General features: G+C 34.2%; 2 protein-coding genes across 10 annotated transcripts in view; one reads left to right on the forward strand and one right to left on the reverse strand.

The window, feature by feature from the left end:
• The window catches only part of LMO3 (LIM domain only 3), a 60,197-nt gene extending 47,395 nt beyond the window's left edge, over positions 1-12,802 (forward strand). For 6 of the 9 annotated variants that reach the window (XM_073788995.1, XM_073788998.1, XM_073789000.1 and 3 more), the window contains 3 exons: positions 6,466-6,552; positions 9,450-9,546; positions 10,563-11,682. In XM_073788995.1, coding sequence (XP_073645096.1) covers positions 6,466-6,552; positions 9,450-9,546; positions 10,563-10,592 — 214 coding nt within the window. In that variant the 3' untranslated portion in view covers positions 10,593-11,682. Of the gene's footprint in view, positions 1-6,465; positions 6,553-9,449; positions 11,683-12,149 lie in introns of those variants that run through there. The other 3 variants (XR_012324512.1, XM_073789001.1, XM_073789002.1) reach the window with 3 other exon arrangements.
• MGST1 (microsomal glutathione S-transferase 1) overlaps positions 7,510-15,778 on the reverse strand; it is a 161,477-nt gene continuing 153,208 nt past the window's right edge. Inside the window, exon 3 of the mRNA XM_073788994.1 lies at positions 7,510-8,116. The gene's annotated coding sequence lies outside the window, so the exon portion shown is untranslated. The remainder of the gene's footprint in view (positions 8,117-15,778) is intronic.

A 15,778-nucleotide genomic window follows, 5' to 3' on the forward strand; every position in this document is an offset into this window, starting at 1 on the left:
TATTCATTCTTTATAGTTTTTCTGTCTTTTAAAAAGCAAGTTTAAAGTATGTTTACTTTTAGTACTACTTCTGTGAGCAAACAAATTTACACTGAGGAAAATACACAGGAATTTGTGGCAGGCAGTGTGTATTCATCTTATTTTTCATACTTACAGTTGCCCTATCTCTTGATTTCTTATCTTGAATTTTAACCTTGTTATATGTGTACTTTTCAAGTTGCTTCAAATCTCTTTGGGAGCGAGGTTGGATACAATTATCAGCATCAGAGAGGCAGCATTGGACGATGGAAAGAGTATTGCACAGGGAACCTAGAAACGTGAATTCCAGTCTGGACTCTCCCTGACAAGATGTGTGAGGATAAATCAGCTATTTTAGTTCTCTGGACCTCAGTTTCCTCCTTTATAACATAAGGGAGCTGGATTAGTCAATTTCAGAGAACTCTCTCATCTCAAAGTATTATGACTTCCATTTTTCCAAAGTAAAAATAATAACTTTTAATTCTAGTGTGAGCTATATACTACCATACCGGTTTTACGTAAGAAATGCAGAGGATGTTAGAGTATTAAAATATACATATCATTAAAATACATTTCAAAAATTATTGCACTTGATGGATTTTAATGAAAATAAATTCAGCACAGGTGTGAAAACACCTGAACATGGAAAATATTCAGTAAATATTAGTTTTGTCAAGTTCTCAGTTACTATAATTGGCCGTTTTACAGTTAGATGCAGTATCTTCTTACGAGGCGCTATAGAGTAGTAGAAAGAGTATGATGTTTACAGTGAGAACTGGATTCAGATTCCATCCCCACCATATGCTAGCTGTGCAGTCTTGCGTAAGTCACTATTTCTCTGAGTTTGGTTTGCACATCCTTAAAATGGAGACACTAACGTCTAGCCTGCAGATTTTGAAAATTAAATGAAAGAATTTATAAGTACCAGGAACACAATAGGTTCTCAAAATTTAGTTCTTTTACCTTGATATTCATAATTTACTTTTACCATATAATATTTCACTAACTTGGTTTTTACATAAGATATCTCCTGCTAAATGTAGATGTTCAGAATCTGGCCTTGTATACCTCACAATGTATAATTTGCCCAGGAAATAATTCAAGAAGTCATCTTGCAACATCTTGAGTCTTCCCAATAGATATTTGGAATCAAAGTAGGTTGATTCAGTCTGTAGTGACACTTAACCAAAAGTAAATTATCAAATGCACATATTTTTTATTGTAAGGATATGAATACAAAAACACAAATGTCCACACATCCTTGCAGACTCATTAATATGCATGAGCCTCTATGTGTATATGTTTTAAAGGTATATTAGTAGTAAATTTAGAATATTTTTGTTTACTTACCACATTTCATCCACTAATAGCATTTACTAACAATAGAGTTATCTTTGTGCAACAATAACATTTACTGCTTTTCTACTTATAAACAATTACATACTTATAGAGGAAAATTTAGAAAATAGAAAGGGATAAAGAATAACATTGTCCCATGTCTCACTGTTCTAAAAGAAGTTATTTTAATATTTTGGTATGTGGCTAGCCATACATTTTTCTATGCATATGTGGCAAATGATATATAGCATATACTTTATATTATAACCACATTTAAGCATCTTAAAGGAAAGTGACAAGGAAGAATCCTAATGTTTGTCACTTGGACATTTTCATTAATATAGTGTACATTTTTCCCTGCCTTTAAAAATTCCTTTATGACATTTCAAGCTTTCTTGTGTTCAGTTTTATGCATAAAGCTTCATATATCATTAAATATGATATCATATATCAGTCTTCTGTCATAAGATGTGTAGGTTGTTTCTTCAAGTTTTTATAGCATCAGTATTATCAATCTAATGCGGACTTTATAAACAAATACTCAAATCTGTGTCAGGCTAAATTCACAGGAGCATAGTTAATTAGACAAACCATATAACAGTTTAAAGGCTTACATTATACATTGCCAAAATGCTCTCTGGAAAAGTTATACCAATTATTCTTACACCAGAAAAGAAAAAACAATGCATTCCCTCACGTAAATTCCAACACTGGGAATTATTATTTTAAAAGAAATCCTTGTCACCTTGAGGGATGAAAGATGGTATCTCATTATCATTTTTAATTAGCATTTATTTGATTACTAGTGACCCTTTGATATTTCTTCTATTAGGGAACTGCCTGTTTATTCCTTTTGTCCATTTTTCTATTAGGGCAGGCTTACCCATTTTATCCGTGTTCTACACAGAAAATTAAAACATCATTCAAGTGCTAAACCCAGCCTGAATTCTATTATGATGCAAAGTAATTGTAGGTTGTTAATGCTATTTACAAATCGTATATCAATTTTATCTCACCATTGAAATAAAAAGTTGCATTCACAATTACGTCTGTCTCCTCAGTGGAACTCAGTCAAGTAAGACAAACACTCCTAAATTTTGACTCTAAAACTGTTCACTTTCTTATTGCTGCAGAATACTGTTCTAGTATCATTATTAAAGTACCTAATATATTTCTGTGTGCGCTTCATTTATTACATGCCATAATGGGACTGAATATCTTTAGTGCTGGTTATGCACAATTAACACTTAGTTATTGTCTTGTCACTTCCATCTCTACAAGACAAACTTCTTTAATGCAAGAAGTCAGCTAATCTTCATCAGTCAAGCAAAGCAGACAAATTTTGTTACTCTGAATCCAGAAGTTTTCAATATAGGAGACTCTCCTTATCCTTTGGCGTCTGCTTGGGAAATCTCTCCAATAAAGCCATCTGCCTCAGGAGCCTCTACTCATAGTAGCCAAATCATTGTCTTAGTATTGCACCTTTTCAAGTGACACACAAGGCCAATAGGTAATTTACAGGCACTTTCCCTTAAGCAAACTTTCTTGACCCCTGAAATTATGATTTTATAAATGCTTATAATTTTATTTAGCAAGTCATTTCATCTTAACTTTTAATCACAATATCATTAAGTTCTAAAGCATTTCTGAATGTTTAAAAAAGATAGTAGTAACAATGAACTTTCAAGATGGGTGATCTTCTCTGTCCTTTTTAAAAGGGTAAGGCTGAAAATGTGAATCCTGAATTAAAATCTAAAAGTTCATCTATTTTGAAAGGACCTGAAAAAGGTTATTTTGAACATCTTGTATGATAACATGAATCTCATTCAGAATTGGAAAATTCTGAGTAATAGGTTAATTTCTTAAAGATGAGTAAGCCCCCCGCCTTAGAAAATTCTAGGAAACTAAATGATGGTTTTATAAGAGAAGGGAAAAAATGCTTGTTTGTAATGAAATTGCCTCAAATATGTAGAACTGTGTAACATTAAAGAAAAAAAGCACTGTGCTAGGCTCTGTGGAAACAGAGGTGAATAAAATCCAGTTTCTCTCTTAGGGGTGTCTAGAGTTTAGGGAGAGACATGACATCAAAGACTCACAGAAGAGAAGAATGTAATCAATGCTAAACAGATCTATACTGAGGGAAGAGAGGTCTGTGCTTCTTGAAGTCTTAAGAAAGCACCAAAGGGTTGATGTCCTGGGTGTTAAAGGACTCTCTAGGACTGGTTAGGATATAGGAAGTGTGTCTGGTGGGGGCGTGGAAGAAGTGAAGAAGGCTGGGCGCAGTGAGGAAAGGATTTTCCAGACAGATGGAGAAGCAGGCAAGGCATGGAGGTGTGAAAGCAAGTAATGTGCTCCGGAAATGAAAAGTGGCTCAGTGTGCTCAGAGATTAGAGAGGGAGTTTTGTAGGGACGTGGAGGAATATGGGGTAGAGAGAGGAAATTGTAAAGGTAGGAAATCAGTGAGCTAAAGTCAACATGAGTCCAAATTTAAATTATTCATCAAAAGCATCTTTGTTCTTTAAGGCTATTCAGTTCTGGAATAAGTCTTTCTTAACCAACATTTGTGGCCCACCCACTTCAAGTGGTAGTACAGGTTACGGTGGTATTTCAGAGGGTTCAAAAGAAAATTTACTCATGTTCATTTACCTCAGCACTGCTGCCCAGAGTGGGAAACCTGTTACACATTCATGAGAAAATTTGAAATACCAAAGTAAATGATACACCAATAAATAAGTGCTTTGGGAAAGATCAGAATAAGTTGACGGGGTCAGGGAATACTGATGGAGGGAATGGAAACTACAGAATTTTGATTGATTGATTGAAGTATAGTTGCTGTACAATATTATATGTTACAGGGGTACAATATCCACAACTTTCAAAGGTTCTACTCCATTTATAGTTATTGTAAAACATTGGCTGTGTTCCCTGTGTTGTACAGTATAGCCGTATAGCTTATTTTATACCTAATAGTTTGTACCTCTTACTCCCGTACTCCTATAGTCCCTTAAAAAAAGAATTTTTAGAATTTACATAGATGGAAAAAAGGGAGAAATATCCCTGGCTAAGGAATAGCTAAGCAAAGGTGAGAAGATTATTGTTAGCAAATAATCATGAGAGCAAATTTTTATACAGTGCTGATCACACACCAGACATTGTTCTGTTTTACATGTGCTAACTCATTTAATACTCAAAATAACCCAGAAGTAGGTACTAGTATTAGCCTCATTTTACAGGTGAGGAAACTGAAGTATAGAAAATCTAAATAACTTGCCCAAGATTACACAGATAGAAAAGGGTAGATTCAAAATTTGAACCCAGGCAGTCTGGATTTAATCTCCGGATTCAGAACCAGTATGAGGACCCTGACCTGTTTCGAGATGAAGATTTGCTTTTCTGACAAAGTGGGTATAAATGGGAGTAGATATAGTGGAGTTAAAAAAAGGTGGATGCTAAATAATTGATAATAGGATTTGTGGTGTGGGTAGTGAAACTTGGTACAGAAAAGATTGTTCGGAATGCATTGTGTGATGACAACTGGGCTGTCACTGGGAAAAGACAGTAAATTTGTTCACAGGTGTACAATGAGTATATAACCTGCACTTCTTACTGAAAACACAGTACAGTATCAAAATCTCCATCTTTTAGTAACTGAAGATGCTAAATAGAACAATAGAGACATTGGAAATATGGAATGGATCCCCTTTCTTTTTAAAGTGATGTGGAAATGGAAATTAATTATAATTGGCAGTCACTAATGTTAGAGAAATAAGATGACTAAGTTAACATTTTCATTCTTAAAGAGGATATCACAAATGAAAGCTTCCTAGCAGAGGCATTTGATAACCCGCTCAAAACTACTCTAAGCCCTGTATTTGATAGTGATGGTTTCTTAATTATTGTCCGTACTTTTCAAGTCTCTAAGACCGTGTGAATTCAACTAGAGTTATTCCAAAATATCTGGAAATTAAATCTATGATTAACTCTAAAACATTTAGATTAGGTGGCTTAATAATCTGATTGGGCATCTTTTTATTCCTTAACATATTTTTTAATGATGGCAGAATTAATTGAACTGACTATATCACAAGTGATTAAGATTAATTTATAAGGAAGATTATCAGTTTATTTTCAAGAATTTTAGCCTGACCTATTACTATATATACATACGTTATCCTCTGGCCATCACTATTTTTATAATATTTTTCTGAAATGCTAAATCTCATCAGGACCTGGTTATAGAACATTGGAAATTAGCCTTTCTTACAAAATCACAGTTATAGATCATTTTGTTAGGTGTCCGATATCTGCATTGCTATTCCTCTAATTTCTTCATGTTTATGTATAGGACATTTTAAAGGAAGATATCAATCCTAATTGCAAAGCAATTATAATCTGTTCTTAACTATAGCTTTCAAAGCTGTTTTGTTTAAGTTATACGTGTGTGACATTCCTCACCTATGTTCTGTTTCATTTTGACTTTTAAGTATAAATTGATATGCACATAAAAGGTACTTTATCCAGTTGACAACATATTAGTATCAACATATCTCAGGTAGGAATATTTTAGATGAATTCCATTTATATTGCAAACATCTCATTGAATAATAGGTTCTCTTTTGAAAAGCTATGTAAAGAAGTAATAATAATACAAAAAACCTATGTAACTTCATAGCCTCATGCTTTACAGCCTCCAGGTAGAAGCATGGATTTTTTTTAATTGCTTTCAGTCATTTATTTGTTTTTTTTAAATTGAAGTATAGTTGATTTACAATGTGTTGATTTCTGCTGTACAGCGGAGTGATTCAGTTATACTATATATATATTCTTTCTTATATTCTTTTCCATTATGGTTTATCACAGGATACTGAATATGTTTCCCTGTGCTATACAGTAGGACCTTGTTGTTTATCCATTGTATATATAATAGTTTGCACCTGCTAATCCCAAACTCCCAATCCATCCCTCCCTACCCCTCCCTCCTCCTTGGGAGCCACAAATCTGTTCTCTATGTCTGTGAATCTGTTTCTGTTTCGTAGATAAGTTCATTTGTGTCACATTTTAGATTCCACATGTAAGTGATATCATATGGTATTTGTCTTTCTCTTTTAGACGTACTTCCCTTAGTATGAAAATCTTTCGGGACTTCCCTGGCAGTCCAGTGGTTAAGACTCCATGCTTCCTCTGCTGGGGGCACAGGTTTGATCCCTGGTCAGGGAACTAAGATCCCACAAGCCATGCGGCATGGCCAAAATTAATTAATTAAAAAATTGATGCAAAAAAATCCATAATGAACAAAACATTAAAATTAAAAAGAAATCTCTACATCCATCCATATTGCTGCAAATGGCATTATTCCATTCTTTTTGTGGCTGAGTAGTATTCCACTGTGTGTATGTGTGTGTGTGTGTGTGTGTGTGCACCACATCTTCTTTATCCATTCATCTGTGAAAGCACAGTTAGGTTTCCATGTCTTGGCTACTGTGAATTGTAAAAGCATGGATCTTGAATCCAAAGAGACCAGGGTGCTTTTCCTTCCTCTACCATACACATTCTAGCTATGGAACCTTGGGCAGGATTTTAAAATTCTGGGAGGAAGTGTTAGGTTTTTCATCTGAAAAAGACAATGTTAATATTTGCTTTCTCAGTTGGATTTAAGGAATAAATGTGATCACTGTATATACATGCTTAGCCTTAGCACATGGTAAGTAATTTATAAAAGGTGATTATTTTAATTACCTACATTCCAAACATTGAGGGAAGGCTTTACATATTACATTTCTACTCTTTACTGCCAACTTACAGAACTTACTGATGTTAAAGATAAAAATCCTGAAGTTTCATTTTCAATATTGTGAATGGAAGGTTGGAATTTGAACCCTATTCATTGCAAATGTCTCTCTGCCTTTCATATACTTCTTATTTTAACATTCCTACCATCCAGTGATGTAGTTGTTTTATCTTACCCACAGAGAACTGACTCAGAGAGAGTATGAAATACACCCTATATCTTGCATTGAGTAGGTGAGAGCCACAGGACTCAGGACCAAATCCCCAGGCTCTTGGCTCAGTGCTTTTCTCACTATAATTACTCCGATTGTATTAATCTACAAATAGAAATTACCTAAATTTCAAGGCCCCTGAAGGTAAGGATGACATGACACAACATGACAAACAAAACAAAACAAAACACGTTTTTATTTGATAGCAAATAGAATTTGGAGGCTTGTTAACAAATTAAAGCAAAACTTTAGGCAGTATGGAGTTGAAAAAGTACTTCCAGTTTAGTCGGTTTTTAGGGGAAAATAAGATTCAATAACATCAGCTGGAACACGAGAGTATTTTATTAAAATTATTTATTTTTGATGGATATTTTATTATTAGTTCAAATTAACTTCAACATTAATATAAAGTGAAAAATTTGAACAGTAATCAAATATATTCTGCATGCTACTTTATATAATCTCACATAAAAGATAAGTATCTAATTTGGCTACTTACCCCTGCCAAACAAAAGAAATATTTCCTTTTATTCAACATATCTTAATGATCAGGATAATCTACAAAAACTGGTTTATTCAAACACTACTTTTTAAGCACAATATTTCAAGTTTATAGTTTGCAACTAATAAAAAGAAGATATACTTAAAGTCCAAACTTGAATGTTCATTGTATCCAATAGCCTTGACCACAAACAACTGCAGGATTTCAAGATCAGGGCGTAGTCTGTACTTTCAATCAGCATCATCAGCAGGCAGTAATCCTGGGGAAAAAAAAGTAAATTCCACAAATAAACAGACCAATCTTCCTTTAAGAGGAAAGCTAATTCTTTTCAAACTACTTTTTTTATTACACTATTTTCCCCTCTATCTACTTAGCTAGAATAAGGATAAATTTCCAAAGCTACCCAGTTGGAAAATAAATAGGTTCGCTGTTTGTCTAGCATTCCAATCTTTGCAAATGTAAATCAGCCCAACTGCTCCTCATTTAAACCTTCAACTTCACAAAACATTAAAGGGTGGCTTTCATGACACAATTTAATCTATCCACTAAGATTTCTGCTTGAACATCATTTGAAATTGACTATCTGATAAAGAGAGACTACTATCAAAGGTCAGTGAGGTCGACTTATATAATTACAAGTAGTTTTACTGGGTCAACTCTACCAGACACTGCTGTTTGAAGGTTAAATTGTTACAATTAAAAATATATACAAATCTCCCCAGAGTTACTTTATTGTTAAATGTACCGGAAACAGCACAAGCATTTTTTCTGACCTTAATTGTGTCCAAAGCGTCACCACTGGGAAATTATACAAAAAGAGGACTTATTAAAAACATTACAATCTTGCACATTAAACGATGCTTTATAGAATAAAATACATAATTAGCTACTGGAAACTAGTTTATTTATCACATCAATATTAAGAAGTTCATCAGGTTACTCCTTTTGGTTTAATTGGAAGTACTCTAAGAAATACATTTACTACTTCATAGTTGGTGAACTTGCCACAGACAAAGGAATATGGCCCAGCATCTGAGTCTGATGCTAAAATAACTTTCACTTCAGAACAATTACTTCCAAATTACGAGAATTTAATCACATTTTAATAACAGAGTAAAAGGAAGCTTTAAGTGAGAAGCTCTAAAATGGGCTATTTTCTAATCATTTGATTCATTTTAATGCCTTTTACTTTTTTTATAAAATGGATAAAAGGGGAATGATGAAAGCTTCCATAATCACTGCCGTGAAATATTATTATCATTGTTTTAATCAATGTAAATATAGATCAGTTCTTTTTTTCTTTCCAATATGGTAAAAAAAAAAAAAATCACCTTTGCTGCCCAAGGTGTTTTCCTCAATGTTCTTATGAGTTTTATATATAAAAGTAGGATTTCAAATTTTGTGTGTAGCATTTCCTTAAATGACCAGAATGGTTTAATTTTGACAACAAGGCAACTTTCTAAGCCAAACTTTCAAACTCAGGGAATTACCATAAATTGAAATAATGAAATGATGATTAGGAAAAGAAATCTTCAAACCTATAGATCTGAGTGAAGTCATCTTAACCATTATATTTTTGTAAATATTTTCAGATTTTGTGTTGGAGACAAATTTTTCCTAAAGAATAACATGATCCTTTGCCAGACGGACTACGAGGAAGGTTTAATGAAAGAAGGTTATGCACCCCAGGTTCGCTGATCTATCAACATCACCCCATTAAGAATACAAAGCACTCCATTCTTTTATCTTTTTTGCTCCACGTGTATATAAGAATTGACACAGGAACCAACTGAATAGCGTAGATATAGGAAAGCAGGATGGTTATATGGAATAAAAGGCGGACTGCATCTGTATGTAGTGAAATTGCCCCAGTTCAGAGTTGAATGTTTATTATAAAAGAAAAAAGTAATGTACATATTGCTGGATTTTTTTGCTTGCTATTTGTTTTTTTGTGTCACTTGGCATGAGATGTTTATTTTGGACTATTGTATATAATGTATTGTAATATTTGAAGCACAAATGTAATACAGTTTTATTGTGTTACCATTTGTGTTCTGTTTGCTTCTTTGTATTGTTGCATTTAGTACAATCAGTGTTTAAACTTACGGTATATTTATGCTTTCTGTATCTACCAGCTATTTTAAATGAGCTGTAACTTTCTAGTAAAGAATTGAAGAGCAAATCTCACTAATGATACACATATAAAGCAAGTCTATCAACATTAAAAATACTGAAAAAGAAGGACACACAAAGCATTTTAGCAACATCCACTTATTGCCACAATGATTTAGAGTCTATCAGTGTTCTCATTATCACCCCCTATTTTCAGGGGGTTAAAGATCAGCTTTAAAAAAATGCATAAAAATTTCATCTTAAAGCACTTTCATTTTTTACCAACGTGAAAAGTGCCATTTTTAGAATAACTTTAAAGCTTAACAGTTATCCTTTTAATACCCTTTTTTTGTGTGTGCTCTTTACCTAGTAAATGGCTTTGTTTTGTTTCCTTCAGCCATTCACCGCTTATGTGAGCTAGTGCCTTTGGGTATCATGTAAAAATTTTCCAAAGGGTTACTTTAAAAAAGTGTTACCACAATTATGAGATAATTTTAAAATGATAAATTTCTTGTGCAAATTTTGCCCAGATCTCTCCATAAGAGGTAAGCGTATAATAACTTTATGATTTGATACATTTCTGGCACCAAAAGGTTTTGAATGCGAATCTACTGAAACCATGATAATGCACGTTGAATCTATGATCATATTTGAGGAGTGAAGTCACTTTTGATCAGAGCAACATAGTGCTCACAGAATCTTCTAGAAGAAGAGAAACAAAGGGATTGATAAAAAGCTGAGAACTGGTGATTATATATTTTTCTGTATTTACCTGCCACTTATTTTAATGTTCAAAAGTGAACACTTTAAAAGTTTGATGTGTCTTACTCTCATTGCTTTCTCTAAGTAATTACCCGCTCAGAATTTATCACACTTGGGCTGAAATCTGTCATTCCATTTTTTAAAGGTGAAAGATTATTCCCTTATCTACATGATAGCTGATAAAAAAGAAAGCTTTCTAGAAACAGAAATTTTGGAGACTGATTATTTCAATTACAATTAAGGAAATAAAGTTGCGACTGTGTTCCCTTCTTTGGGGTTGCTCACACTTTGCTTCATTGCTTCTGTTCCCTGTACTCAAAACTACTTTTCAGCAGATCTGATTCCTCAACAGGCACAATGAAGCATATTTTTACTAGAGCAACTTTTAGTGCTGTGGGCTTTCTTTTTTCTTTTCTTTTTTCTTGATCACTTGTATAGGAAACAATATTTCCCAGTGTTACTTGCATACATACTTTGTCCTGCCGAATATGCATTGCAGATAAAAATTAAATGTGATACCTGAATTCTTGGTTTGGGGCCAAAATATTAAACTGAAAAAACATGCTGGTGTGGATTTGAGTTGTTTTCAAACAAAGCTTTACTATGAACATGCATGTGAATCTGGACATTGCCTCTCATTTTTAAGAAAACGGTTCTGTGAAAAGTTAACGATATGTATTTTTACAGATGCTTCATGGTTGAGTGTTCAAGTCACATGTCCTCCAAATTTGAGATATACCTCCAAAAAAGAGTTTCAAAAATAACAGTTGGAGGCCCACAAAATAACTATTGATATGATTTTAGCCTTTGAGCCTTACATTTATTTCATGAAAAGACTTGCATAGCCAAAACCAAAAAAAAAGCAAAACAGAACAAATGGGAGGAAGGTGGGGGAGATATGTAAGAAGTAGTTTTCCTAACACATCCCTGCTAATCCCCATTAAGAGTTGTCTGAAAAAAAAAAAAAAAAAAAAAAGAGTTGTCTGAAATTCATGTGGATGTAAAAATGTAATTGTCAGTATCTTTTTGCATCATCTTTTTTAGATTTAAATGGTTTTGCATATGCTTATCAATATGTCAAAATTCTTGTAAATTGGGAAGAAACTTCTCTCAGCTTCTTGAAGCTGTTCAATTATCCCTGCCACCCAAAGACCAACAAGGTCTTTTGCTTAATCCTTTGGGAATTAATTCTTATGCTTTTTACTACAAACAAAATTACTCACCTGGATTAAAGATTAAGGCCTTAATCTCCTTAGATTATCTTTAGTCTCCATAAAATGGTGGAACAAGACAGAAATAGGCCATTTTACAGCTAATTGCCCATAAATAGTAGCATTTTTGACTGAAGTACTAAGCTAATTGTCTTGACTACTCAAAGTCCCTGAATTGTTGTCAACTTTCCCCTTTGTGTTGTGTAGCCCTGACGTCACTTAGCTTGTTATCTGAAGCCTCCAGTAGAACATCTCCGATGGAGCATTGATTTCACAAGCAGCGAAAGCTCCCTTTCCAACACGCATCTCATATAGGCTGCCTATGATGAAGGACCAGGCACTTCCACTCCACTAGAGTGCTGGCTGAGTTTAAAAGCTGACCTGTGTTTGTAATTTCACTTTCATCTTGCTTAATAAATATCTGCTGGATTCTTTCATTCATTTCTTTAATATTCGGATTTATGTTTTTAATAAAAGGGGTATTACACTATTTGATTGCACTTAATGGGCAAAATCTAAGATGATATCTGGAAAGCATACTATGAAAAAGGAAAAGAAAAGTGTGTAAGGACATTTACTTTCAAAAGGTAAATCATAAGCAGACAAAGTACCTCAAATGCATTCTCCAAATATTATATTTAGGATCTCTGAGCTAGGTAGTTTGTTGCTATTTACTTTTGTGGGGAAAACAAAACTGTCAAAAATGAAGGTAGCAATTGCTGGGTATAATTTTGTACATTTATACAAATTTTAAGGGATCTTTCTGAAAGCAACCGTGTTGCTCTTGTCAGACTAAATTTCCAATTTCCTGGTTCCTGCATAATGAATTAAAACAAAAAACTCAACTAAATCCTACATTTTCAGGAAGAATGTTGTTCCTCCACTGAACCAGGGTGCTAAAAATTACATCTGTAGTAAAACACACCCTACGCAAGTGATTTCTTTTTAACTATCACTTTAGGCAAACCACTCTCTGGATAGTCACTTAAACAATTTCATAGAAATGATACTGGCCAAACATATTTAGTGTTCACTTAACTAAGCTGCAGAAACAAGGTACGTGTTTATTGTAATAGGCCATTAACGCAGAATACAATTTTGGCAAAAGCCCTTTGATTATTACTTTTTCTTTAAAATGCCATTACAGATATTTCCTACATGTGATTTTAATGCAATGTAAGGTAATAGGAAGCAAAATTTTAAAACAGCTATTATTTCACATGACATTTATTAAGTACCTACTATGTGACAGGCCTTGCCCTGAGCACTCAGCCTCCTTGTGAGGCCGACCTAGGATACTTTGCGTGTCAGATAACTTTAGGAAGTCTTCGCACTGGTTTGTACTCAGCTCAAACCTACGAATAACAAGCACACAAAAGCAAATACCGTCTTCCACCGATTCGGCGTGTCATTGGTATGAAAGCCCCAGAAAATATCTCAAGTAATCAATGTATTCAGAGAATTATCTCACACAAGTTACTCATTAACTCAATAGCACATGATAAAAAAGAACATCAATTAATTAATGAGTCACCCTCAGATCGCTGTGATTACAGTAGCGCTCTGTTGAAACAGCCGTTATAAATGGAGCTGCCGCTCTTTATTCATTGTTTGCAGTTCGCCCATTATTTGGCCGAAACCAGTGTCATATTTAACATGTGCCTGTAGGTAATTGTGTGATTAGTATCATAAATGAAGAATTCTGAATATCTGCTGCTTATAAAACCTTATCAATGGTCAGGGAAAAAATCAAGAAAAATCTCATTTTTGCTGTAGCTTCTTTTGAAGTCAAGCTATTGGAAGGGTATTACCTTTCTAAAAAGTATACTTTTTACATTTATAATCAAGATGTAAGATTTCCATGTTAAACATTAGAAGGATTAGCTGCTAAACAAAAGTAAAATTTCCAATGTTCTAGAATACACATAATTTCAGGAACTTTTCACAAAGACTAAAATATGCATGACCAGTTTTGAAACATTTTGGTACCCTCCCAGAAGGACTTTTTTGCCTTTGGTGGGCCAGGTTGGGGAGGAGGTGTGGGGACTGGCAGTGATAGGGGACAAGATTATGAGAAATGCCAAGTATTAGATGCAAAGTCACCAACAAAAGTTTCCCAACTATCTTGGTAAATGCCATTTCACTAAGCTTATAGAATAATTATAACAGTTCCCTTAGGTAAGTAAGAAACATCTGTTGGCAACACACAGCAGGTGTTAACAATTACACATACTGAAATTTTTTTAAATGTTAATTAAAAGAATTCTGTTTTCTGAAAAGGAAATTCAAAGATACTCCTGTTTTCAGCGTGCAGATCACGTAACGCACAACACTGTAAAGCCCAGATCATCTTGGATCAAGTAGGTTTCGTGCTTGGTTCAGATCATTGCAATCAAAAGTGAACTGGAATTCATGGCACTTTTTACACAATGGGTGTTCTGGGCTGAGGAGCTGAATACTCACGAAATTGGCATAGCGGAGCATATTGCAGAATATTTTGGCTTTATTGGCAAGGCGGTCGTCGTTAACTATACCAAATTTAATGGACACAGTACAAAGAAAGATGGGAGCAAGAGGCATGCAGGTAATAGATTATCCAAATCTCTTTTAACCCTGCTTCTGCAAAAGATTTTGAATCACATGAAATGAAACTGTCCATTTGTAACATGTAACATTATATTCCTCATCATCAGTAGTGTCTAACAAAAGGTAACACTCACTGAACACTTACCATGTAGTATGTATGGTAAGTGTTCAGTAAGTAGTATAAGTAGTAGTATGAGATTTTTTCATTGCTCAGGTAATTTCCACAACAGCCTCCTAACGTAGGTTCTATTAACCCCGTCTTGCAGATTTTAAATAAAAGTAAAGAGAGCTTACTTAACTTGTCCAAAGTCATACAGCTAAATAGTGAGATTTAAACATAAGCTTTCTGACTCTGGATCTATCTCTCAGAGAGTTTTCATTCTTATTAATATCATTATCATCATCATCATCATCATCACTATTATTATGTTCTAGCCAAAAACTAGAAGTAATCTGTGCTTGAGCAAAAATTCCAAACATTTCAGAGTTAATGCCACCTTTAAAAATGAAAATTGGAAATAAGAGTGATCATATTTTCCTACATGCAATCCACTTAAGAGCTCCTTCTTTCAACCTTTAAGAAATTTATTTGAGGCCACAGAGCCAGGAATAATAGAGGATCCCTAGTAGAGCAGTATCAGGAACAAGAGGCAGTCAGCATAGACGAGAGTATGAGTGGAAACCTGCAGTTGTCTGCAGCAGGATAAACATGCTGTGATGAGGTGAGGCTAGACCGCTGCTCTCCAAAGTCAAGATAATAAATTAGCGTGTTACCTGTCTTTGATATTTTATAACTTACTTCCACAAGATATGGAACAAACCGAAAGTCAGAATAGCAATCTGTGTCAAACTATGTGTTCACTTGTCTAAAATACACAAGGTGTCGAGGATGCGTGGTCCAGATCAGTGGCCAGCCAAATAATTAAGGAACTCTCCAGTCTCAGATTTACAACAGCAGGTTGAAACAATAGTGGGCAAAGCAGCTATCCTTAACATAGAGCAAAATGCAATTACCTGCATTCTCATATGACCACAGAAAAATCTGAGACCTCTTTTTTTCCATTGCTTCAACTGCTTGCTGCCATCACCACAGCCACTTCCATGTATTGGGATCCTTTTGAACTTAAATCTTTCCAGATTAAGTGATCCTAGTGGGAATTTCCACCCTGCAAGTGTTCCTGTATTTTCAGTATATAATTAGTACTTAATCTGAAGAGTTTAGAGCTGTGATGATTACAGCAGAACATGGT

The sequence above is a fragment of the Tursiops truncatus genome, chromosome 11 (assembly GCF_011762595.2).
Source record: "Tursiops truncatus isolate mTurTru1 chromosome 11, mTurTru1.mat.Y, whole genome shotgun sequence".
NCBI lineage: Eukaryota > Metazoa > Chordata > Mammalia > Artiodactyla > Delphinidae > Tursiops > Tursiops truncatus.